The 27,504-nt window shown below is 41.3% G+C and overlaps 1 protein-coding gene across 2 annotated transcripts in view; it reads left to right on the forward strand.

Moving 5' to 3' along the window:
• DPYS (dihydropyrimidinase) overlaps positions 1 to 27,504 on the forward strand; it is an 81,194-nt gene that overhangs the window by 45,714 nt on the left and 7,976 nt on the right. For both annotated transcript variants that reach the window (XM_027064040.2, XM_027064039.2), the window contains exon 8: positions 22,228 to 22,435. In XM_027064040.2, the coding sequence (XP_026919841.1) occupies positions 22,228 to 22,435 (208 nt within the window). The remainder of the gene's footprint in view (positions 1 to 22,227; positions 22,436 to 27,504) is intronic.

Here is a 27,504-nt window from a genome sequence, read left to right on the forward strand (position 1 = left end):
AAGTTGCACATTGTGTATGATTTGACCTTTAGTCTTCCTGCTCCTCAAAAGAAGTCTGCACACACACACATACTTGCACAGATGTGCACATGAACACAGCAGCTGCGTTTCTGCTTATAAACGTCGGTCAGCCTGAAGACTCTGCTTTTAACGCCCATTTCTAAGAGTGTTTATGACTAACTCCTCCCTCGGTTCCCAAATGCACACCATGGCAGTGCCTGTGTGTGGGAGGAAAGAGTGGGGGCCCAGGTCTCATACCAGGTATGCAGGCGGAAATGGCAGTTTATGCCATGATTTTTCACTGTGTTGCCTCGCATACATTCACGGCGTCAGGTTAAGGTTGTCCAGGCTGTGCTTTGCACACCCCAGGGGCACCCTTCATATGCTACGGTCATAGCAGTGACCATAGCTGTATGTAGTACTCATGGCCATTTTCCCACGGATCATGGCAAAGTAGCTTGAGGAATAATTGTCTTTTGCTAATCCACACAAAATCCTGCCCATCTTCCTGGTTCCTTGGGGGGCAGGAGCAGAAAGAGAGTGTAAAGAGAAAGGCTTTGGGGTTTAACTCCTACCCTGCCTCTTACTAACTAGATGGGACCTTGGGAATTGTGACCTAATTTTTCTGAATTTCAGTCTCTTTATTTGTAAAACAGGGATGACAATGATGGTGATGGTGGTGATATTTATTTTATAGCATTGTCATGCGTATCTAAGACAGTATAATGAAAAAACAAAACAGAATAATTAAAGCGCTTAGTACATGATTAATGTTCAGTGGTTCTTGGCTTACCTGCTGACTATGCAGTGGTAGGTGGTCAGTGGCAGTCAATTTATTGAATAAGTGGAAGCTGTGATCAGCTCCAGTTGTGATTCACAAGTCCTTGCAGTAGTGACCTAATTCAGACATGACCAAAAGTCACTAGAATTCTATTTCATGTAAAAGCTGCATCTCTTGTACTTCATGCACGCTTCTAATTTTCACCAAGAATGACTAAAATGGAGAAGCTTGGATGAGTTCTTCTGGCTGAGATAACCTGATTAAAGCAGAACTCTTCAGTGGCCCCAGAGGTGACTCCTTTGAAAAGTTGTTTGCTGTGAAACCATTCCAACAAATCACCTAAGATTTATCCTGTGGCCTTCGGAAGAGGCTTTAAAAAAAAAACTTTGTGCTTTAAAAAAAAGGCTTTGACTACGCATTAAAAAAAAAAACAACCTAGTTTTGCTGATTACAGTTGGGTAAAATTTTAACCACTGTTTATTCCAACTTGTTTACTTAAACACGTTCTTATGCAACTGAACTTTTCAAGTGAACTAGAAAATGATTTCCAGGGACTTCACTACTATTAGTGGCATTTTTTCCTAATTATAAAAGAAAATCAGCTTAGGAACAGATCACAGTAACCCATTCTATCATTTATCACTTGCCTTTGCCAGAGTACGCACAGTTTATTTTAAGCATTAGGATTTGGAAAAGAATAAGCATCAAGGGGAGGTGGTTGTGTGAAAGGCATAGGCTCTTCCAACTAAGCACCTGCTATATTGTTCTTCCTGCCCAACATATATTATCTATTTTCCTGTCTTTGGCATTTGTCCCTCTTATTTACAGCTGCATCCCTAAGTCTCAAAGCAGTGCCAGGAGACCACATCTAGGAACTCAGTAATTATTTGTTGATGAATAAACCAGATACTAATAATGGTCTTGGGCCAATGAGCACATGTGTGATTTAAAAATTTTGGTTAGGCTTTGTTTATTATCTGTTCCTTGAACTGGTTTAAGATTGGTCTTACATTTCTTCCCTTTGAGTTAAACAAACAAACAAACCAGAGAATTCTTGGCACTTCTACCTTCTCCTTCCCCAAAGCAGTGCTTGGCCAAGACGCATTCCAGAGTCAGTGGCCAGCAGCATTGCCAGATCTGGCCAGGAATGTGGCCTAAGCTAGGTTGGATCTTTTTGTGGGTCAAACAATTCTGGTTTTGGCCCAGACTCACTCTTAATTCTGGCCACTTATCTTAAAAACATGGGAATCTTGGCTATGGAGGAAACAGAAGATGAAATGAAAATAGATCAAAAGAAATATAATGTCAGTACCTGGAGAGAATCCCAGGGTCCTTATATTCTTAAAGCACAGCAAAGAGCCATGGCTTTTTACAAAGGACTTTGGAGAAAGCATCAATTTAAATATGCCCTTCCCATCAGAAGACGACCACTGTGGAAGTCTATTTGGAGGCAGTGAGTGGTGTAGGGAGAGGCAGTCTTTTCTAATGGCTTGGAAAAAAAAAACTCCAAAAAATTTAACTGAAGCTTATCTACCTCTTCTTTTTAAGAACACATGTTCTCAAAGACCAGTAACTTCAACATCATTTAGGAATTTATTAGAAATGCAAATTCTCAAGTACCACCCAGACCTGTTGCCTCAGAAACTCCATGGGTTTTAACAAGTACCCCAGGGGATTCTGATGCACACCCAAGTTTGAGAACCACTGGTTCTCATAGAATTGGAGAGGGCTTTGGGACTCATAATATCCAGCTAACTCCTCAGAGTTCTCTATGGCCTCGCTTGATTACTACTATTTTTAGAGAAGTTACTACCTAACTAAACCATTCAGTTCTCTCTGGGATAGCTATAACTGTTAAGATGTTCTTCCTTTGGTTCCATTAAAAATTACCTCTGTTGTGCTCCTCAACTGTTTGCCTCTGGAACTATGCAGAATATATCTGTGCCCTCATAAGATAGTTCATTCATTCAAACATTTAGAGAAAGTCATTGGCCCCCAGTAAGCTTTCCCATCACCAAATAAGCTTTCTCAGTTCCTCAGTAGATCCTTAGGTCCTTGATTAGCAGACTTCCAGTGTCCTGACCACACTTCTATTCACCCTTCTCTTGACACACACTTGTCCCTGTCCTACAAAGATGTGAGTCTCAGAACTGCACATGATTCTGCCTGGAATAGCACCAGAGCAGGAACATGTGAGCTAATTAGTTTTATACTAAATGTAAAACTTTGCATTTCCTTTGTTACATTTTTTGCATTTACACCTTATGAAATTGCCATTTGCAGGTTAAAAACAGTGAAATGCGCGGCGCACCTGGGTGGCTCAGTCGGTTAAGTGTCCAACTCCTGGTTTCGGCTCAGGTCACAATATCACCTCTCGTGATATCGAGCCCTGTCCAGCTCTGCACTGACAGCATGGAGCCTGCTTGGGATTCTCTCTCTCCTCTCTCTCTCTCTGCTCCTCCCTGCTCATGCTTTATCTCTCTCTCAATATAAATAAAAAAACTTAAAAAAACAAATAGCGAAATGTAAACCATTGCATGAAGTTCCAATATCTTATCACATATGTGCAGTCGCTAATTTAAAAACTTGTATTGGGTCTTCGTCTCTGATGTTTATGTTAAAATGACTAGGATTATATTAAACAGATTCTTTTCTATATTATACTTTTAAGTCCACTTGAACAGACAGTAATTTATAATGACCATAATTTTTAGAAGAGAAATTTAATATAAAGAGAAAGTACAAAAAATAATGCCCTTGTATTCACTCCCAACAACCACCTTGGGTCCTGTATTTGATGTTTATTACTCCCATGCATTTCTTTCTATTTTTACTATATATAGATGCAGTCCCAAGCCGTTATATATATATATATATATATATATATATATATATACACACACACACACATATATATGTATACATATATGTTTATGTGTACATATATGTATATGTGTGTACATATACATACATATATGTACACATATACACATATATACATATATAATTATATACTTTTGTGTATTTTTAGCTTTATATGAATTTATTGCACTATGTGTATTATTGTTCAGTACTGTCTTTCAGGGACTTATCCATGTCGAAATATGTAGGTTTTTCATTCAGTTTCACTGCTATATAGTGTTCTGTCTATGAATACAACATAATTAATTATATATTCTCTTGCTCGAGGACATTTAGGTCATTTGCAGTCTCTCACTATCTCAGACACTGTGTACATCCTTATGTACATGTGTCAGAGCTTCTCAAGGACAAGCATCTAGTCCCTGATTTCCTTGGCATCAAATGCTGTCAAATTTTGCCAGTAGAAGCATATGAAATGGCTTGATTTTTGTAACTAAATGCAGAACTTTCCATTTGTCCCCATTATATTTTATCTTGTCCCACATTCATTTGCTCAGTTATTAAGAACAGTATATTGGGCCCCTGCCATGCTCCAGAGAGCTCAGGAGGCAGCTGAAGCCAAAGCGAATGAAGTATAATCTCACTTTTTACCCAGGGTAGCACGTGCAGGGCTAGTAGAGAGGTGATGGCTTTATTTCTAGCTGCAGTCACTGATTTTTGAGTTGTGAGTCCAACATTCCAGGTATTAGCTGTCACTTCCAGAAAGATTTCCTCTCTCTCACCATATATAAATGCAGAGTGATGAGCTGGGTGTGCTGAGTGAGCTGCCCATCTGCCTGTGAATCCAAGGTCAGAGCTACCTCAGTGTTCTGCAAGGCAGCAGATTGCATGCTCTGTCCTCGGTGACTAGTGCACACTTGGCCGGTGTGTGACATGGGTCCCTGTAAATCTGCCAGCAGTCCTGGACATCACTCCCCAACACGTTTTGCTGGCAGTGGGATTCTTTGGACATGAGAGGGCAGTTGACCTGTTCGTTTCAAAGATACCCATGTGCCTGGGAGCACCTCTCAGTGCCACCCCCCCATCCGCACCCCAAAGAGTGGCCTGTGCAAACCAGAGAGAGCTCAGGAAGGAGAGTCAGGGTACGTTACGTTGATTTTGCCATTGCAGTTGGAGTCATATTAAACCTATTGCCTAATTTCCTTTGTCTAACTTGATTTCTTTTTGGCCGGGAGGCAAATGGATCAATATTGTTTTTTATGCCAAGATTATGTTGCCTGAAGGAAATTTTCCATCAGTGTAGTGTGCCTGCCTTCAGGCCTGTAACTGGGGCTGCGTGCTGTCTGGGCGATGAGGGGCCTCCCCAGACAGGCACGTGAAGCCTGCCATCTGTGCAGAGCCCCCCAGGAGCACTCTTCTGGAGGGGCTCAAGCGGGCCGCCCCTCGCCGGGCAGAGCTTGGCCTTTGTGTTGGGCCCTTTTGCACCTGTTTCTCTGGCCATACTCTAATATAGACAGCTTTATTTTTGTTTTCTTTATTTTCTGTGTGAAGCCCTTTCCTCCCTATCTTTTCTCTGTGTCTTTTCCTATGTTTGGCATGCTCTATGTCTCTCCAAAATTTCATTAAAATAGTTTCTTTACATTTCTTTTTTTTTCAAATGTTTTATTTATTTTTGAGAGAGAGAGAGAGAACGCGTGTGTGTGCGTGCATGTGGGGGAGGGGCAAAGAGAGAAGGGGACAGAGGTTCCAAGGTGGGCTCCGTGGTGATGGCAGGGAGCCTGATGTGGGGCTTGAACTCATGAACTGTAAAATCATGACCTGATCTGAAATGGTACAGTGAACTGACTGGGCCACGAGGCATGCCTCTTTACCTGTCTGTTATATTTTCTTCCTGTCTTCCTTCTCCCCATCCCTCCACACTGTGGTTTTGCCAATACTCATCATCCAGCAGAGGGAAATGTTCATACTTTGCTCTCAGTTCCATTCTTCTACCAGGCATTTAAGGAAAGCTAAGATTCTGGAGGCAGAATAATGAGAAGGCAATTTACCCCCACACACAAAAAATTGGAGCATTTATCTGTGTGCAAGTGTTGCGGAATTCCTCCTGTGGTGGGGGAAGAAAGACAGTAGTAATCAATTATCTTTAAACATATATTTATTGCACCCTCACTCTGTGTAAGAAATGGCATTGCTGAGTGCCATGGGGGTCATAAATAAGGTGCATTACCTGCCATCAAAGAAGCTGTATTCTGCTTGGGCAGACAAGAGGTTCGTGTGGGAAACGATAACTCTTGGAAGAGGAAAATATTAACAGCTCAACACATCAGTTCAAGAAGTGAGCAGGGTCTCGTGTGCTTCACTCCTCCACAAAGGAAGAGTCAAAATAGTTGTCCTGACTTGAGGTCGTCAAGACCTCACAGAAGGCTGGGTTGGGCTTGTGAAAAGACTTTGAATTAACTGAACCCTTGAGGTGGCTCTGGGTAAATAGACGGGGCAATAAAGTTATCCAGATGAAGAAGTCAGGGCTAAATAAGGGGAAATTGAAAAGAGACATTCAAGGGGCGATCGAGGGACCAGAGAGCCTGGGCAGAGGGGTCAGGATGGCAGGTAGTTGAAGATAAGATCTCTCCTGGCCAGACTGCCAAAGGCTTTGAATGTTAGTTAAAGTATAGATTTTCTGCCGCAGGGAGCACCATTGAATGTCTTTGAATGAGGATTGAATTGATCTGCATCTTTTTTTTTCAGGTTAGTTAACATGCAATGTAGTATTGGTTTCAGGCAGGAGTAGAACCCAGGGATTCATCACTTACATATGACACCCAGTGCTCATCCCAACAAGTGCCCTCCTTAATGCCCATCACCTACTTAGCCCATCCGCCTACCTACATCCCCTCTAGCAACCCTCAGTTTGTTCTCTGTAATTAAGAATCTCTTATGGTTTGCCTCCCTCTCTGTTTTTATCTTATTTTTCCTTCCCTTCCCCTATGTTTATCTGTGGTGTTTCTTAAATTCCACATATGGGTGAAATCGTATGATATTTGTCTTTCTCTGACTGACTTATTTCACTTAGCAAAATACACTCTAGTTCCATCCACGTTGTTGCAAATGACAAGATTTCATTCTTTTTGATCACCGAGTAGTATTCCGTTGTGTGTGTGTGTGTATATGTGTGTGTGTGTGTGTGTGTGTGTAACATATCTCTCCTTTATCCATTCATCCATCGATGGACATTTGGGCTCCTTTCCATACTTTGGCTATTGTGGATAGTGCTGCTATAAACACTGGGGTGCATGTGCCCCTTCAAAACTCCTATATCCTTTGGATAAACACCTAGTAGTGCAATTGCTGGGTCATAGGGTAGTTCTATTTTTAATTTTTTGAGGAACCTCCATACTGTTTTCCAGAGTGGCTGTACCAGTTTGCATTCCCACCACAGAGCAAAAGGGTTCCCCTTTCTCCACATTCTTGCCAACATCTGTTGTTTCCTGAGTTGTTAATTTTAGCCATTCTGACTGGAGTAAGGTGGTATCTCATTGTGTCTTTGAAAGATGTTGAGCATCTTTTCATGTGTCTATTAGCCATCTAGATGTCTTTGGAAAAGTGTCTGTTCATGTCTTCTGCCCATTTCTTCACTGGATTATTTGTTTTTCAAGTGCTGGGTTTGGTAAGTTCTATAAAGATTTTGGATACTAACCCTTTATCTGATATGTCATTTGCAAATATCTACTCCCATTCCATTGGTTGCCTTTTAGTTTTGTTGACTGTTTCCTTCACTGTGCAGAAGGTTTTTTTTGGTTTTTTTTATCTTGATGAGGTACCAATAGTTCATTTTTGCTTTTATTTCCCTTGCCTCTGGAGACATGTCTAGTAGGAAGTTGCTGTGGCCAAGGTTAAAGAGGTTGCTGCCTGTTTTCTTCTCTAGTATTTTGATGGTTTCCTGTCTCCACATTTAGGTGTTTCATGCATTTTGAGTTTATTCTTGTGCGTGGTGTAAGAAAGTGGTCCAGGTTCATTCTTCTGCGTGTCACTGTCCAGTTTTCCCAACACCATTTGCTGAAGAGACTGTCTTGTTTCCATTGGATAATCTTTCCTGCTTTGTCAAAGATTAGTTGGACATAAATTTGTGGGTCCGTTTCTGGGCTTTCTGTTCTGTTCCATTGATCTGAGTGTCTGTTTTTGTGCCAGTGCCATGCCGTCTTGATGATTACAGCTTTGTAAAACAGCTTAAAGTCCAAGAGTGTGATGCCTCCAGCTTTGGTTTTCTTTTTCAACATTACTTTGGCTATTCAGGGTCTTTTCTGGTTCCATACAGATTTTAGGATTGTTTGTTCTAGCTCTGTGAAGAATGCTGGTGTTATTCTGTGCTTCCTGATTTTTACGTGGCATAAGTAGAAACTGGTTTTATTGGTAGGGTATGTGGTAGTGAAAGGAATTTGGAGACTGTGAGGAGAATGTAACATAATCAACTTGTCTTGGTTTGGCCAGAACGTTCCCAGGTTTAGCACTGGAAGTCCTACATTCCAACAAATCCTTCAACCTAACCCTACACCAGGACTGCTTGCCTGTCACCTGGGAAGGTGCTTTTGGCCACCAGTGACTAGCCTCGGAGCTCTACCCTGACCTGGTCACCATGGGATCTGGGGGTTTCAATCTTGCATCTGGGCTCATCAGTTGGGAAAGCTCGATGACCTTAGGGTAATGAGTGTGCAGGACTGGTTGGAGTCTGAGAGAATGGTCAGGAGACTGTTGGTGAAGTCCAATTTGCAGGGATAAAGCCTCATACAAGATGATGACAACAAAAGTGGAACTGATTTAAGGTGTTTTTTTCCCCCGGAAGGAAAACTTTTCCCTGACAGCTTGGTGAAAAACTGGAAATCGAATGAAGTGGAAGAGTCAACTGTAGCTTTGTTGCTTTATGACCCAAGCATTTATTGAGTGCCAACTGGGTGCCATATACTGTGCTCAAAGCTAAACGAGAAATGTCTTCCTCTAATGTAACTCAGGACTTAAGTGGACAGAGAAAAAAAAGTACTCCACATAACTATTGTATAAAGTAATAGATCAGGATGTGTGGCTCAGTGGCTAAGGGGCATGGGATCCAGAGCAGAACTGGGTCACTGGATTCAAATCTCAACTGTGCCAATACTGTCTGCATGACCTTGGACAAGTTCCTTACCTCTCTGAGGCTCAGTTTCCTGTCAGTAAAATGTAGATATGCTAATAATAATACCAAGCTCTGCAGGTCACTGGGAGGAGATAATACCTTCAATAGAAGCATGGCATATAGCAAAACTCTAAGAGACATTAATATCATTATTATCATTATCACATACAAAAGATAGCCATGAGAGATTTACAAACTAGCAGGGAGGCATCAAAGTAAATGACTTTTATAATATGGGATCCTAGAGGGAAAAAACTTAGAGAAATCAACCATAGCCTCAGAATTCCAGTTTGTTTTGTCAATCACTGCTTATACATATCCTCCTCTGCACATTGAATTTGTAACTGGCATGTCAACGAGGCACAATTGTAACTGCAATTTCAGTGGGAACCCCTTAGATGTCACATTGCACAGAGCTGTTCAGTATTTTTGAATGTCTGACTTCTCCAGGAAAGTCTCTCTCTCTTTAATGACTTTGTGTTAGGCCCTTTATCCAGGTTTCATACACTTGGATAACTTTGACAGTTTTCACTTTCATTTTTCTGCTATGTTAAATCTAGATTTGGGATTATTTCCATGGGCCAGATTACTGAAAGCAGAGTTACTGTATCAGAGTGTATGTGCTTTTAAGGGCTTTCTGCATATGTGGTTACCACATCATAGTTCCTCACCAGCTCCGGATACAATCTTTTTTTCCCTTTGCTTCTTGTTATTTTTGCAAGTAAAAATTATTACCTTTCAGCTACAAATTGCATATTTTTGAGCACTAGGAAAGTTGAATGCTTTTTCATGTGTTTTAGTCATTGCTTTTTTTTTTCTTATAGAGAAATGTCTGTTCATGCCCTTTGTTCATTGTTCTTTTGGTAACGTTATATTATTTGTCTCTTTATTTAAATGGTCTGTCATATTTCCTGCAAACTCCCCAAAGTTCTTTTGAGGAATAAATGCTGTGTCTATGGGGAAGTGTTTCATGGAAACTGTAAAGCATTGTGTGTGTGTGTGTGTGTGTGTGTGTGTGTATTATTGTTATTAAAAAGTTGACCTTGTTCATATGTTAGAATCACATTTATAACAAGCAGGTCCTTGCACATTCAGAAATAGGCATGACAAGGAGTGTGAGCGTCATTTAGGTGAGGATTTCTGTCTGTTTTCTTCCCTGCTGCATCCCCGTGGCCTAGAACAGTACATGACATGGAATCAATCAATAAATTGGTAATCAATAGATACATGTTGGGAATCAATTAGTATGCAGGTAATAAATAAATTTATGTTAAACGGGTGAATATAAGAGAAACACAAAGATGGAAAGGGATTTTCTACATTGTTCCACCACGATGACTTCTTCATTTCCTTTTCTTTTCTGCCTCAAACCAGAGTGAATAGAACTGTAGATAAGTTGGCAGGTCAGAACTTTGAAATAGTGGCCTCACAGTTCTGGGCTTATGAAACTCATTTCTTAGAACCTAACTTTCTGTATGGTAGCATTGTAAGCCTAATTAGCAATTCTTACCTCATTTACTTAAGTGATAAACCAGAGACAAGAAGAGCTTAATGACCCAAGTATGGCTTTCAGCAATATGGTAAAAGACCCCGGCTGTTGTTTGGTTTTTCATATGAGAGCATTTTTAGTTCCTAAATACATGGAACCTCTGAGTCCTCACGTGACTCATTTGTTGTTTTCTGGCACCTATGGGAATTAATTGTACACAAAGTCTAAAAGAAAACATGACCGTATTCCTTAAAATTGATTCATTCTTTGGTTGACTATTTTGGGGGAAGCATTTTGCATAGAAATTTATGCTGCTGAGTATAATCTCATGTATAGACATACATTCAACTACCCACCCAAGTGTCTGGTACCATATTCTTTTATACAGTTTTTCCGTTCTGTTTTTATCCCTAATTATCCTACTTCACATTGTGTTTTCCTTTCAAAGTGCTTTAGTAGTTCTGGAAGAAGATGGTGTAAAATTTCATATAAATGTGGGTTTCATTCAAGGCCTGGGTCCTGGATGGATCTCTTACAGTGAGAGGCAATATATAGTGGTTAAGTGAGAGGCAATATATAGTATTTGACTCTTACTTATGATATTATGTGAGCTACTCAGCTTTCCTGGGCCTCAATTTCTTCATTTATAAACCAGGTATTAAAAACAGCTTGCTTCTACAGGGCTGTAAGGAGGATTAAGTGAAATAATCTATGAAAAGATGCTAGCATATGGTTTGACGTGTAACAGTGCAGTAAATAGAAGCTGCATTATTTATCATCACCACAATCACCGTAGATGACTTGGCCATGACTCCTAGCCACTGAGGCGCTATCAGTAGATGTAAGAAGACCCGATGAAAATGTCAAAGGTGAATGCTTTCGGATAGCAAAAAGGAAAAGAGATCCTGGCAAGAAACTATCCCGGAAGTAACCCACCCAAGATACATCAGTCAGGGCTCAAACAGAGAAGTAGGACCACCTGGAGATAGATATAGACACAGATACTTGTATAAACACACCAATGCACATATAGGCATATGTATATAAAGATGTGTATGTGTGTGTGTATATACATATGCACACATACATATACAGATAGATATGGACATTCACCACATGCACCTACAATACATGTATGTGTATATAATTTGACCTTCCACAATTGTAGGAGCTGGTTGGACAGTGTCTCAAGGCTGCCGTCTTTGTGTCTGATGCTGGAGCCTGAAGTCCAGAGGGCAGGCCTTTTGTGAGGGCCAGATGGGGTAAAGCAGGCAGAGCAATGACAGGATGGAGCCATAGTAGGAGCTGGGCCCCGCGGGGAGGATGGAGTGAAACCATGCTGTTCTTGTGACCTCCGGCCTTGGCAGGTCTGCCTTTGGTCATAGGACTGGACACACAGAAGTCAGAGCTGCTGAAAGAAGATCCAAGTGGGCGCAGCTATGGTGGCGCCTCACGCCGGGAGAGGAGCCTGCAGATAACCTGAGCCGCAAGGTGGTTTCTGCTTCAGTTCCATCCCCGTCCTGTGAGGCCTCGATGCCATTGTCAGTGTGGGTATCTGTTTCAAGGTGAAGACACTGAGGTTTATAAAGGTTAGTTATTTGCCCCAAATCATACAGCTGGAAAGGGCAGAGCTGGGATTCAGAGCAGGCCTGGTTGACTCAAGTCCAATCTCTTAAGCACTGCAAAGCTCCAGGCTCCCGAGAGGGCAGGGAAGGGAAGGGCACTGCAGCCTACAGGTGAGTCTTGGCCTCTGGAGTCAGACCTCCTGGCTTCAAAATGTGGCTTCTCCACAGAATGGCAGTGTAACCTGGGCCGAGTTGCCTGACCTCGGTTTGCTTCAATTTCCTCCTTGGTCTGCTTCGGTTTCCTCATCCGACAAACAGGCATCCTGGGAATGTTAGCAGTTCTTACCCCGGTGTGCTCCAGTCAGAGGGTTTGGGTGTGCCTGCAGCGGCAGAGAGCTGGTCAGGCCCTCCTGGGGTGCCAGTGCTCCCTGCCTCCTTACTGGCTGAGTTTGCCCTTAGGCGTGCTGGGTGTTGCGGCTGAGTCCGTTTCACTGGCTGCCTCGCCCCAGCTTCCCAGCATCATCACCGCCTTGCATTCTGAGCCTCTCGCTTGCTCCAGGAGACAGAGATGACATTGTAGTGATGACATTAGCCCTGGAGCCTGCCTCTGTGACCCGACAGTGCTTCCTAGAAAACAGGTGCCTTTTGGGTCGGGCCACGTTTGAACTATACAACCTCATTGCCAATTGGGACTCTGGGGCTGTGCTTCTCACTCTGGCAGCACTTCCAAAGTCCTCTATTCTCGGAGGGTCGTTGGACTGCTGGCGTGCACCATGGCAGCTGCCGCCATGTTCTGGCCCAGATGGAAGGCAGATGATGTCTGTTAAAATTCCAAGTGTTCTGATACATTTTAATGAGAGAAGAAACGTAGTGCTTTCCTCCTCTGATCAGGGGAGTGGTCACTGATGGCCTGGGGTGTGGGAGAGAGAGAGGAGTGGGGGATCAGCCTTCTTATGTTTTATTTCTGGCCTCACCGCTTCTCAGGCAAGTTCCTCACCTCTCAGTCTCCATTTCCTCATCTGGTCAACAAGGATAATAACATGGGTTGTTGAGAGATTAAGTGAGGCAGTGCGCATGGAAGTACCTGGAATACAGCAGATGCTTAATGGGCAGTGATGAAATCTGGAACTTGCTGGGATGGTCACTGGCGTCGCTTTGCCCCACAACTCTTGGGTCATGTTTCTTGTCTTCCTTTACACTCTCTTAATTATTTCTTTGTTTTTATTCTTTGCCCCTCCTTTTCTCTCTCCCTCTCTCTTTCTCTCTCTTGGCCTCTCATCTTTTTTTTTTTTTATAGCTCTCTCCCTTGCCAAGGTTTTAGGTCTTGCAAATCTCTCAAGGGTCTGGTGTTTTGTTTGTTGTTGTTATTGTTGTTGTTGTTGTTGTTGTCACTGGACGCATTTAGAGGAGGGGTCGGCAAACTCCTTTTATAAAGGGTCACAGAGCAAATGTTTTAGGCTTCATGGGCCAGAGGGTCTCTGTTTCCACTATTCAATTCTGCCATTGTACTACAAAAGCAGCCACAGATAATACACAAATGAATGAGCATGGCTGTGTTTCAATAAAACTTTATTTCCAAAAACAGACCGTGGGCCTGATTTGACCTGCAAGTTATAATTTTCCAATCCCTGATTCAGACTTTTGGAGATTAAGACTCCTCTCACTGAACACTGATATCCTCTGATGGACATTCTAGACCTCCAGTTCACACAATGACAACTGAGGAAGATTTTGGTAACTCATTGACTCTTGGTCCATATTTTTCCACAGCACAGTCTTACACAGTGAATCAAGAAATGATGGAAAAGATGACTTTGTTATTGACAACTGAATGACATTCAAGTCTAGAACATTCTAAAGAAATTCCATTTAGACAGTTGGATCATAAGTAGCTCCATCAATTCAAAAGCAGTCAAGGTTAAGTAAAACTTGCTGGCCGCAGCAGAAATAGATAAGCATAGTGCTGGTACCATGCTCTCTGCATAGTTATTGACTGTCTCAGGCCACTTCCAAAAGAGCTTGTAGACCCTGCACTGTGATTAAAACGAGCTGCTTTCCATCATTAATGGGAAGCCTTTTTACTCCACAGACCTAAGTTCCAGATCTGCCTTGGCCATATGCTAGCTGGGTCGTAGGCAATGTAACCTCTTCCACACTCAGTTTTTCTTACCCATAAAACAGGGATAATAATAAATATGTCAATATCATAGCCTTACTGTGAGGATTAAATGAAATGATGCTTTCTACGTCTATCACAGAGTAAAAAGTCCATCAGTATCTGTTATGGTTATTGTGAGATCATGTGTTTGACAAGTTTGGCATTTCTGAGAGCCCCTAATTGAAATGACTCAGGAATAGAATCATGCAACATTATGCTTGCCTCATCACCTTCCCAGAAATCCTGGAGGCCAGGCTGCCCTTCTTCAGATTGCAGGGCTGGAAATTCTCTCTGACTCTTGCCAGGGTATCACCCAGGTCTGTGGCAGCCTGCCTTCACGGTGTTCTCACCTGGCCACAGCTTTTGCCTCCCTTCTTCCCGAACATACCTCACTCTCCGTTGTCAAGCAGTGATTTTCCAGTGTCAAACTATATTTCATCTTCCCGTGTTTATGCTTCCTACCTCTTCTTCCTACCTCTTTTTATTCCCCTCGATAGGGATGGAGGGAAAATAGGTCATCTTCCTTTCAAAAGAAAAAAAAAGAGTAAGTTTAAAAGTCCCCCAGACATTTCGCTTACCCAGCCTTCTCTTTTCCATCCCTTTGGAGAACTCAGCTGTCTTTTCTTTATATTCCAGGCATTCCTTTCTCTCCCTAAAATATAGCATTACAGCTGAACATCATAAGCACCGGGCCTACTCTGACTTTTCAAGAAAGATATTGTGTGAATTGTAGCCAGTATATTCCTGCATAGAAAACCAACATCTTGTTTCTGCCCAGGTTGTGCCCATAGATAGTCTGTCAAACAATGTCATCAGGCAAGGGCAAGGCAACTTCCCAGCATGGGGACAATGTAATTACAAGCCCAAGTCCACACACCACCCCAGAAAGTTATTTTTAACTCTGACCAATATGTTAGGGCAACAGCCTTGCTTGCAAAAGCTAATAATCATATCTCACCTATAAGCACTTATCTGTTTAATATTCATGGAACATACATCCTAGAATCATGCTAGCTTTTGCTGATTCACATTCAGTTCCTGTTCCTTTAAGACACTAAATTATTTTCAGTTGCCCACCTTCTGAAAACTAGTGTATAGGACATGAAATATTTATGTTAAGTAATAATATAGAAATTTACTAATAAGTTATTTTCAGATAAACAAATGTGTATATAAAATGCCTTCTATTTGCTCAGTGCTGTGTGAGACACAGGAGGTGAAAGATGTGATACCTACTTCCAAGGTCAACTTTCCAGTGTCCAAATTCAGTCTCTCTAACCACAATCCACACCACCATTTGTGACCTATACGATATAAGTTCAAAGACAAAATAGCAGGGCTACCTGGTGGGTTTATTTCTTTAAGTCAATGTTGGGGAGTTTCTGTGAACTTGCATTAAAAGTCTTGTCATCCATTGAGCACCAACACAGTTCCAAGTTATTGTCCAATTTAGATTTAATAACGTGGCTGAAGCAATTCCCATTTTCTCTTCTGTGGGAGGCAGGTGGAAAAGTCTGAATAGAGGGTGGAAGATTGATGGGTGCAGTGAGCAGCAATTTTGCTTAATAATGACAATGTACTTGAAGTAGCACCATTTAGCATTTCCAGAGATGTGGCTGCTTTGCCCCCCATTTATATAACTTGTCAGGTCCAAGAAATTGACAGAAGAGGTAGTTTGAAATAGACAGTTGGAACACATGTCAAAAAAATATCTTCTATCGTGATCACATTGAGAATGACCAGCCAATTTTGGTTTAAGAACTTTTTTAATAGCATACTGAATCCCTTGCTGCTAAATGGAAAACAAACTAAGAATCATCAGGATGTATGGAACGAGTTGCTTCTCATTTGTTTTCTGGTTGATGAAAAAATGCTTTCGTTGATTGCCCGCTGTCTAGGTGGCTTCCCATAAAGCTTTCAAGGGCAATATTGTCTAGAGGCTAAGACCTCAACGTTTTATCTCACCTGACCTACATGAACTGTGCAGTGTGGGGTGAATTATATAAACCTTTTTGCATCTCATCTTCCTCACTTAATTGCACGGGAGTAATAATAGCACTCACTTCACAGTGTTGAGATTTAACGATGATTATTCTTTCATGTGATACATGAGGTGTCATATAACCCAATGTAAAGAGATGAGGTGTATTTTTAAAGAAGCCGCTAAGCGACCTGATGAGACTTTTAAAAACTTTTTTGGGCTCTCATGGTGACCTGATAAGAATGCACTCGTGCCACAGACAGAATGGCTGAGTTGGAGAAAATGTAACAAAATAAACAAGTCATTTCTCTGGGGCCAAGAAGACCCACGTTGCTCTCAGAAATTCTCTTCCTCTCCAGTGTTCTCTCTGAATGCACATCGACGGGGCTGCAGTCTCCTGCAGGCTTTGCTTCAGTGATTTTCTCATCTATAACCGCACGCGGCTCTTTGATAGAAAGCTATTTGCAAAGGGACAGAATGTTTTTCCGCAGCTGTGATGTGAGTGGTATCAAAGTTATTGACTAAGTTGGAAAATAGCTTAATGTTATCTTCAGGGCTTCTGCTTCCCTGTCGGCTTGAGCCTTGGAGATGTGTATAATTGGGACTCAGTAAGACAACCTTGACACCCCTCTGCAGAGAGACGTGCCCTTTGATACAGGCTCAAAGCAAGCTTGACAAAGAGCAGCTTTTCCCTCGGGGCAGAGTGACCACTGAGAACACCCTTCCTGTGAATCTGCTAATGAAGAGGCAAAGGCCCAGGAACCCCATCCTCCCTTACCAGCTGGGAAGGTTTTAATCATTCCTACCCTTCCTGTCACCACCCAGACAGGCCAACAGCCTAGCCATCCAATCAGTAATTACAGAGAAGAGATTTCTCACAAATGCTAGTCTCCTGAGCTACCTGGCATATTGTTAAATTTGAAAAAATATTTGATAATAAATCTTGCAGCTCTTTGGTTTTGCTTACAAATGGAATCAGAGCATCGTCCCACATCTGCATCTGTTCTGCAGACACATTTGGTTGAACGTAGCTTCTAGGTTCCTTCTGAATCACAGAATTTTTTAACTTTGCCCCAGAGATATCCATGGGCTCTTTGTTAAGGGAATTACTCTCCAAGGGACAAAGTCTTTATAAGTCGGAATCTTTGGCTGCAAATCATAGTGACCAATTTGCTGTCACTTAAGCAAAGGCACACTCTGTGGGAAGGCTATGAGAAGCTTACAGACCAAAAGAACAGTCAATGCTGCGGGCTCTGGAAGGGTGGAGCCTGGCCGGGGCAGCCTTGTACAGCCTATAGCATGAATTGGTTTGCCATCAGGATTGTACCCACCAATCACTTTTAATTTTTGTGGTCACTCTCCAATGATTCAGGTTACTAGGAAACAAAAGGCAATTGCCCATCCCTTGCTTAGGTAAGAACAGGGCACCATATCTAACTGTCTTACCAGATTATCTCTAATGAGGGAGAGAGACGGCTTAAAGAAAAATGGGGGTGCTGACACCAGAGGAAGGGAGAATGAAAGCCAAGGGACAAAATTACAGTGCTTGCTACCCTGCATTTCTCAGGACGGGATTATTTGTGTGGCCCACTTAAGAGCCAGATGCACCTCCAACTTCCATGACACCTGCTCCAACTTATCTCACAGTGTTGCTGAACCTTACAACGATGATGAATGAGTCCACTGACTCAATCTCTCGTTTAGCCAGAGTCTGGGTACCTCCATTCTTGCTTTCTTTCAAAATGGTCTCTCAGTGTTCCACGCACTGCCAGCCCACCGGGTGACATGAGATCTGCCAGCTTTGTAAGGGAGGATAAATGAGTCTGACTTTGTCTTTCACACCTGGGCTTGGGCTGCATCTGAGGGAGCCCCTTTGATCAACTTATGAAAACCTAGGGAATATTTCATTATTTTTCCATAAAGTTCTAGGAAGAATGGGTCTGCTCCTGTGTCTTGCAGGGCAGTGGCCTGAGTTAGACTTGAAGAGACAGTGCTTAATGCTCACCTCTGCTCAGGATCTGTTACAGAGACAAGACCTGAAGGGCAGTTGGGCTCAGGCTTCATGCTCAAGAAAGGCCTCAGTTTTATACTTTTGAGATTACCACAAACGATTTTTCTAAAAGTCCCAGAAATACACTGCAAATATTGAAAAAAAAAGATGTATCTGGCGAAGTTCTTACTGCAACCAGGAGAAATCTACTCTAGATAGTTAAACAAAAGGGAAACGTATTAAGGGACACTGAGTGGCTCAGAGAATCTCCAGAAGGACCAGAGGACCAGGCTAAGAGACTATACAACCAGGACCAATGCTCTAGGCCTACCACAGGGCAAGAGAGAGCCACGGTGCTGCCCCTGGGCACAGTTCCCATGGATGGCTTCAATGAAACAAGCTTGGACTCTGCTGCTAAACTTCTGTCACAGCTGGCCCTAAAAGCAGGATTTATCTGTCTCCACCCTCACCAACATGAGTTCCTGTGACACCTGCATCCTGAGTCACCAGCTCGCATGCAAAGTCTGGTGCTGGGGCACTATTTTGGAGGAGGCAAGATCTCATAACTGGGCCCCAGTTGCAAAGGAGGCTGGGAAGGCATGTTCTTGGCTTTTGCCTTAACAGAAGGTCTCTGCCTTTAAGGGAGCATGTTCAAAGGAACAACAGGTATCCTCCCAAAGGCAATTGTGTGACTTGGAACTTGTGTTCATTCCATTAATGGACCACATCTCCCATACTGCACTGGTAGTGAATAGATTTTAGATACATTTTGTAATAATTTTATAAATCTTGTGATGATATTGAATTCTATTTTTCTTTAAAACAATGAAATATTGAAATGCACCGCAATTTTTTTTAACCTTCTTATGGCAGCATTACAAATATACCAGTATTCTTAAGTGAGAGTTATTCTGTCCTGTTAGAGGTTCATTCATTATCAAACTGAGTGACCCTTGGGCAAGCTCTCACACAGCTCTAATCCAGCATTATCAACAGGGATGTGGGGTGACAATAGTTACCTGTGAATTTATAACTGTCGGTAATATTGGCATCGCTAAATATTGCTAGGTATGGATGAGCAAGCGTTTCATATGACTTGATAAGATGCAATTAACAATGATAATTATAACAATTTACCTTATGCATTTATTTATGTATTGCTAATGAACTGGTACAGCTCACCAGAAATGTTAAGTAAACAATGAAACTCTGGGATTAGATGTTTTTATCTCATGTAATGTGGTGCTCTATTTCCAAAACACAGTCACGTCCTAGAGGTCGGTGGAGGCAGGAAATAAAACACACAGAAGGAAAATCGTGGCGATTCTTTTTGGTCATTTCATACATATTTATTAAGCACCTACTGTGTGCTGGGGATGAAACAACATGGAGTCAGTCTTAAAGTGTGCACTAAGTAAGAAGAGAGGGTCTTGTCAAGAGATCATTGGATCATTTAGCATTCAGATAGTGCTAAGCCACAGAGGAAGATATTCGGTTTTGCTGGGGGTCATGGGGGTCAGCTTCTGAGGGCCAGGATTCTCTTCCCACCGCCACCCTCCACCACCTGCTTTATTGAAATGTAATCGACATGGCACCGGGATTCTTGAGTGGAGTCTTAGGGAAGGGAGGGGAACAGATGTGAACAGGGAGGAGGGTAATCAGAGTGAAGAGAACTGCATGCATCAAGATCCGTAAGTGTGAAAGTTCCTAAAAGACTGGAAAATTGCAGCTCTGGCTGGAAGGCAAGAGTTGGGCGAGGAATGACACCCTGTCAGACACCTTCCGATGTAAAAGTGGAAGCACATTCTTTTTGCTGCTGGTGATACTGCCTAGAATTTACATTTTGTGTTAATTGCACCTCATTTACATAATGCCTTATTATAAAGAATCACTTAGATGCTGCCTAATTGTCTTCTTTCTCTTAGAACCCTTGAGAAAGTCAAGGTCATGACCTTTATTTGTCTGAGGCAGAGAAATCTGATTTGACATTTTGCTGTCACAGACCTTTTGCTTTCATATTTGTTTCTTTTTTTTTGCATATTCATTTATTCCCAGCCCACAAAAACACTTTACTTTGTGTGTTTCCTTTTGTATTTGTCTACCTGCATATGTATTTTCCTTGTAGATATAATATACATGCTTTGTATAACTTTTTTCCATTTATTATTATGTAACTATCATTTTATTTGCTTCCCTATCATATTCTTAATTGTAGTCTTTCATAGATGCCCAATATTCCACCAGATAGTCATTAGAAAATTGTTATGCTTCAGATTTTGAATAGTTTAGGCAGTACTGCAATGGCAGTCTTTGTGTATAGAGCTTATTTCTTCTTTTAGATTATTTCCCTAAGAGCATCAGTAATTTTTAATTTCCCATCGGGAAAATAGACTTTTATGATTTAGGGCTTCCCCTTTTTTGCCTCCCATTCTTGTATTTCAGTAACCATTTCAGCATGAATTTTTATGCATTTTACTTCCTCCATTTAGTAGCCTTACTAATGCATTCGTCCAGACATTTTTATGTAACATTTTACAAAGCAAGCCGGAGAGTTTCTGCCATCAGTGTAACTGATGCTTAGGAAACCACAGCCCAGACAGACTATGGAAGTATCACAAAGAGACTGTGATGGTCGTAAAAACACTTTAACCTGCGGGTTTGAAGCTCCTTTATATTGTTCCTTAGATTTATTTTGAGTTTGTATCTTTCATCACCAACTCATAACTCATCATAACTCATCCTATTCTTAGTAACCCTTTAAATATTTTATTCATTTTCTTATTTCCTATCAAACATCACTATTTGATCAGTAGCCCCCCTCCTCCTTAGTGTTGGAAATTATTGTTACTGTGTTTGTATCTACCTCTTATTCATTGTGATCTTTTCAACTTTTCTTTCTATCAGTCAGTTGGTTCTTAAGGCCCCTCTTGGTGGAGTATGAAGGTAACAGGGGAAACGAAGAGGGCTGTAGGAGGTGTTGGGTCGTCCAGATGAGAGATGATGGTGGCATGGGACTTGGGTGGGAACAGTGGAGAGCTACCCAAGCGGGCAGGTTTGGGATTTCTTTATTTATTTGGGGGGAGGTAGAACCAATAGGCTTAATGATATCTTGAGGGAGGAGGAAAGGCAGATGGTGGTATCATTTACTGAGTTGAGAAACTCAGGGGAGAAGCAAACTTGAGTGGGAGTGTTGTGGGAAACATTGAAAATCAAGAATTCTGTTTGGACATGTTAGGGTTGGAAACCATTCCAACCATAGGGTTGGAAACCCAATATCCAGGCCAGCACCATCTCGTTAATTTCTAGGGTGGCAGCACACAAAAGCTCTGAATCTCCCAGCTCCATCCTTCCAGATTAGGGTTGGGGGAGCCTTGGGCTGCTGTTCCTTAGACCCAGCCTTGGGGATTTTAGCAAAGAACTTCTCTCAATCTATCTTGAGAGGGCTTATAGAGACTTCTACAGAATTCAGATGATGCTCATGTTATTCACTGCTGCCAGATCACTCCCCCCACCCCCGCCCCTTTCCACCAAATGAGATTTAGGGAAGAAGTCACCCAACTTTCAAGGATCCAGCCTGGAAGTCATTGATCATATTGTGTAAGATTGAACGTACTAATAAACTACTAAGAATAATGATGAATATACAAATAGATGACATAGACCGTGCTAAGCGATTATATTCTAACATGCTTTGTTATTTTTATTATCTCAAATTTTTCAAGTTTTGCCTCAGACAAGGGAAAGAAATTCCAGATACAATTTTCCTTGATAACGACCAAGTTCAATTTGACAACTACCAATTTCTGATTCCCTCTGGGAAAGGAGGGACAGGGATGGGATTTGGGGAGTGGGAATGAAGAAGCCTCAGATGCATCTGCCAAAAGTTAAGCTTCTGTAAAGCTGGGTGGGTACTGAATCAGTGTGTTCATCAGACTCATGTGTGTTGTAAAAATTAATTTAAAAATCTAACCGTGAGAGACAATATCTTCCTTTCACCCACTTCATCCTCATTAATCACCATAAGGAGTGATCTATTGGGTTTTTCTCTCAGAAAATGTAATTACTTTGTAATGAAATGTTAATGCTATGTTCTATTCTTGAAGTCGCTTGTTCAAATGATAAAGCTTAATACGGCTTAATAGAGTTGCTAAATTTTCTTCTAAAGTCATTCTTTGAATATTTTATATTTGTCAGATGAGCTGGTGGTGATCTGGAGGGTCTTTGTCTTTACAAACAGGACTATTTCGGCAAGAACTCATCATCAGGCTGTTAACTTCAATATCTTCGAGGGCATGGTTTGCCACGGGGTGCCCCTTGTGACCATTTCCAGAGGCAAAGTGGTGTATGAAGCTGGAGTTCTTAGTGTCACAGCAGGAGATGGAAAGTTTATTCCTCGCAAACCATTTGCTGAGTATATTTACAAGCGGATCAAGCAGCGAGACCAGGTGAGTTATGCAGAAATAGGTTATTACCGGGGGCTGAACCGTCACCTGTTTCTGGATGTTGTTTTTGGCGTTTTCACATATGCTCGCCTTAACACATTCTTGGGAGTCAGGATTGAGAGGAGAGGTTCCAGCTAAATTCCAGTTTTCTAAGAGAGAATCATTATTGGATGTATGCATTTTCCCTTGAAGATAGGTGTATCTACCGAGGATTTCCTCATGGACCAAGTCACTTTTCCCCAGGCAGATTCAGGGTCTCTGGGGACTTTTGGCAATTGTGTTAGTCGGCGTCCTCTAGGAAGCGGATACTCATGTTTTTATTAGGGGAAACACCTGTGTGAGAAGATTGGAGGGAGTCAGAAAATGCTGGGAGAGCCTTCAGACTGAAATTCAAGTCTGACTCTGGTGAAGGACCGAGAAAAAAGAAAGGAAGCATCCTAGTCTGCCATTCAATCTAAGATAGGTTGAGCAAGGCCTTGGGCAGCCCTTGAACGAAGTCTCCTGTCAACCAGCTACATGGCATGCTGTCTTTGGCTGGGAGCAGCTATGGGAGGCGTGGCCTGTGTGCAAAATGGAGGTGGAGTTTGGAGCTTAGCAATGAACAGTGCTTAGCAATGAATGGTGCTTCAAAAAATTACACTCCTTGTAGTTGAATGTATGAAAGCTCATTTTAATGGCCATGAGAGCAGTGGTGGAGTTTTGAGCAGGTAGATCTAAATATGAATTCTACCTTGCCCTTCCGTTTCCCAGCTATGTGGCCAACAGCAAGATCTCTCATCCTTCTGCTCAGTTGTCTGATCTAGAGAAAGGCAACATTTCCTCCTTAACAAATTGCTAAGACTGAAATAAGAGTTTTAAATATAAGGCACATAGTATGGGTCAAATGTTAGTTCTGTCTCTTTGTTTTCCTCTTTTGATGACCAAATCTATAACAAAGTTTCCCTACATCTTTGTTTGTAATAAATGTATAAAAGAAACATTTGTTCTTAATGTATCATGGGTTTTTATACCTTTGTTTACACTGTTTTAAAAATTCATTTTACTAAATACACTAACATGTCAGAAAATTTCAAATGAAAACCATATAAATTGCTAGACTTGGGGTGTCGGGGAGGCAACCTGTGCCCTCGACCCCACGTGAGGACAATAGGCCATGGCTGGATGCCCGAGATCTTCTAAGACTGCCTTTCTGGTTTTTACTCAGTAGGCTTCACTCACTGTGTTCCTCATCTGGCCTAGAGACAGAAGAGTTTGAAACCCTTGGATCAATTCTAAGGCTTCTCTCTCTTCTTTCCATTTTAAAATATATTTCTATTTTTCCAAAGTTCTCTGGCTGTTTTTCAATGCATTCCATTTGGATCATGTAGTCTGTTTGATTTTTCCTCTTATGTCTTGTGAGAAATTTTTTACTTGTGGATTCTCAGAGTCCCTTATACAAGATTCATCCTGTTTTGTTTGATGTTTTTCTTTTAACACTTCCTAAAGCTTTGATTAAGTAAACAGGCACTCTAGAATGTTTTAAATTCTCAGGGTGCCATAGTTCTTTATATACTGTATTTTAGTCAAAATGTTTAAGATTACAGTTCATTTTGCTAGGGTTAATTTGTAAATGTTGACATTGACAGGTACCAGGTAGATAGTGACTGTAAGAATCCCCTGTGTTTCTGACCACGTGTGTGATAGATAATAGCAATACTAACATTTACTGATGCTAACTGAATGCAAGTCAGGGCATGAGTTCTTTCACTGTAAAATTCTGTGAGGGAAGGAACTATTATTTTCCCCCATTTTAAAGATTAGGAAACAAGCTTTAGAAATTAAGACACTGATCCAGGTCATACAGCTCGTATATGGCAGGGCCAGAACATAAACTCTGGTTGTCTGACTCCAAAAACTGTACAGGTGAGCAATGAACGATATTGTAAATCATAAAGATTGAGTTAAATGAGTTAATGGGAGACAAATGATTCAGCATTTGGTTTGGAAAACAATAGTCTCTCAAAAACTAATCTGAATTGGAGACATTGTTGGCAGCTAATGCATTCATGAAGCTGTAGTAGTAATCCAAGGTATGAGCAGAAAGGGATTGGGTTAGGGAACCATAAGGAGGCGGAATCAGCAGAACTGGGTGATAGGTTAGGTCGCATGGGAATTGTATTCAAGACAGCATCAGTGCCAATGCTCGCCAACAGGGGCGCTAGACTAACCGGGAACGCCTGATAGACTGTATTTAAATGGCTGACGTTACCTAAGTTGTCTTCTTGTAGAGAAAATGTTGGAGGCAGCAGAGATCACCAAATGACTGGTGTCATCAATTCTCCTTTCCAAATTGTCATTTTAGGGTTTGTTGGCAAAATTCTTATCAACTTCCCCTTTCAAGAGTTTACTTTGTTTGTGACTCATCTTAGTTTCTTAATATTTTCTTCTGATATCACCAACTTTTTAAAAAAATTTTTATTGTTTATTTATTTTTGAAACACAGAGAGATGGAGTGTGAGTGGGGGAAGGGCAGAGAGAAAGGGAGACACAGAACCCGAAGCAGGCTCCAGGCTCTGAGCGGTCAGCACAGAGCCCGACGTGGGGCTCGAACTCACGGACCGCGAGATCGTGACCTGAGCTGAAGTCGGACGCTTAACCGACTGAGCCACCCAGGCACCCCTGATATCACCAACTTTTAAGGCATTCAAGGGCATTATTGTGTTTGCAGTAACAATAGGTGATAGCTGTTATCATTATTGTCATGTGCTATTCTGAGCACTTACTATCTGCCAGGCACCATACTAGATGGTTTACAGTCATTATTTTACTCAACCTGAATAACAAGTCATATGGTAGGTATTATCAACCTCATTTTACAAAATAGAAAGCTGAGTCTCAGCAAGATTAAATAACTTCCCTGTGATAAGCAGTAAGTAAACGTAAGAGCCAGGATTTGTAACATGGCCTTTCTGATTCCCGCTGTATCATGGGACCTCCATACAGCAAGAAAAGAGAAGAAAGTGATTGTGAAACTCAAAGTGTGGGGAAACTCATTATTTTGGAAAACGGTGGTGTGGGAAAAATATCAAATAAAATGGATAAAATGAGGTTTGAAGGTTGCCTGGAGACATTTCAAACATTTTTTTCTCTCCATGAAGCAAAGATAATTTTATAGAAGAAAAATATCACACTAAGGTTAATAAAGAGAGTTGTTAGGCATTCTAGTTTTAAATTCACATTAGGTTATTAGAGCCCTTGCTTTGGTTTCCATTTAAAATATTCTGGTTATTTTTGTAAGGATAGGAGTCTGAAGGCAAGCAGAAAAGTAAGAAAATGAATCCCTTACCCTTCTGGACTCCCAAAGAACAGATGGTAGAGACACACCAGCGTTTGCCTGCTCCATAACTTGGCTGACTTGGCTGGAGTGTTGGTTCCTTAAGGACACCATCTTATATTCTCATGCCCAGTACTTGGTACATAGTAAGAATTTGATGCATAAACAAACTGCAGGGGCATCTGGAGGGCTCGGTTGGTTAAGCATCCGACTTCGGCTCAGGTCATGATCTTGCGGTTCACGAGTTTGAGCCCTGCATCGGGCTCTGTGCTGACAGTTTGGAACCTGCTTCAGATCCTCTTTCTCCCTCTGTTTCTGCCCCTCCCCCACTCATGCTCTGTCTCTCTCTGTAAAAAATAAACATTAAAAAATGTTTAAAAATAAAAAAAAACTGCAAACAGAAAGAGCAAAGACTATAGTTTTAGAGGTCTTAGAAAAAATTTTAAATCAACTTACCCAGGAGATTGCCCCCTGACTCACCCCAAATTGTGGAATTATCTGTGAGCTTGATTCTTGTCCATGAGTTTATTACTTAACAAAAGTTACCAGCATCATGCCATGCACCTACCACTGTTATCAGATACAGTAAGGAATTTCAAAGGAAAGAAACAACATTTTTATCCAATTTGACAGCTTTTGGGAATTGTTACTTTATTTTAACATTTAAGCAGCTGATCCTTAAGGGAAAAAAATTTAAATCAGAAGATGAGGCATCAAACTATTTGATAAATATAACATAATAAAATATATATTACAATATTTTATAAAAAGTCACTTAAGTGACTCTTGGGGGATGAAGGAAGGAGAAAAAAAAGAGTAACACAACTTAGATGTTCAAGAGCATCTGGAAAGAATAGAATCAACTTACATACTGTTAATTCCTTACCCCCAAAAATATAGCTCATGAAACTCAAATGAATTACTTTTTCTAGAATTTTTTGTGTGTTTAGACTTGTAATTTTCACCCAAATTTGGAAGTACAGAGTTGCTTTAAGTCATCTCTTTTTCTCTTTTTTTCAGTATTAAGCAACCCAATCTATTCTGGGAAATCAGGGTCACATTGCATTTTATAGAGAAACAGGAATAGCTTCACGGAGCAATGCATGGCTTCAGAGTTGTGCCAAAGCTTTGAAACTTTTAAAGCTTTGCAACAATAAGCATAATTTGCCTTTTAGATAAGATAAAATTGAATGGATGGCTGATCTGGTCCTTGAAATGAGTGTTCTCCACTTCTGAAGGAACAGTTTGTCAACATCTTTCTCAATGTGGTAGCTCAGAGAAAATAATTTAAGGGATGTCGGTAACTACCACGTATCCTCATTTCCTCAGATTGATTGTTAATAATAATCAAAGGTGATACCTCCGTTGGAGTCGGCTCATTTTGGTTCATGAGAGACATTTGTGTGTGCCTCTTCCCAGCTCCTCAGTGACGTCACTTCAGTAGCCTGAAATCTACTATGGTGGGAGCATTTACACCCCAGAAATAGGCAGGTGCTATAAATCAGGGCTTTGGGGGGGTGCTGAGAAAAGGGAAGGCAGCGCTGGTTGTTGACATTGACCAGTGCACCACTGTATACGGGGACTTCCTAAATACTCTCTTTTTGTGCTTTAACCACTCAGCATTTATTCAGTAAATATTTATTGATAACCAATTATGTGCCTGGCATAGTTTAATCCTTACAACCTTTTGAGGCAAGTAGTGGTATTCCAATTTTATAAAGTAAGAAACTGAGGCATTTTTTTAAGTTTATTTACTTAT

Source organism: Acinonyx jubatus, chromosome F2 (assembly GCF_027475565.1).
Source record: "Acinonyx jubatus isolate Ajub_Pintada_27869175 chromosome F2, VMU_Ajub_asm_v1.0, whole genome shotgun sequence".
NCBI lineage: Eukaryota > Metazoa > Chordata > Mammalia > Carnivora > Felidae > Acinonyx > Acinonyx jubatus.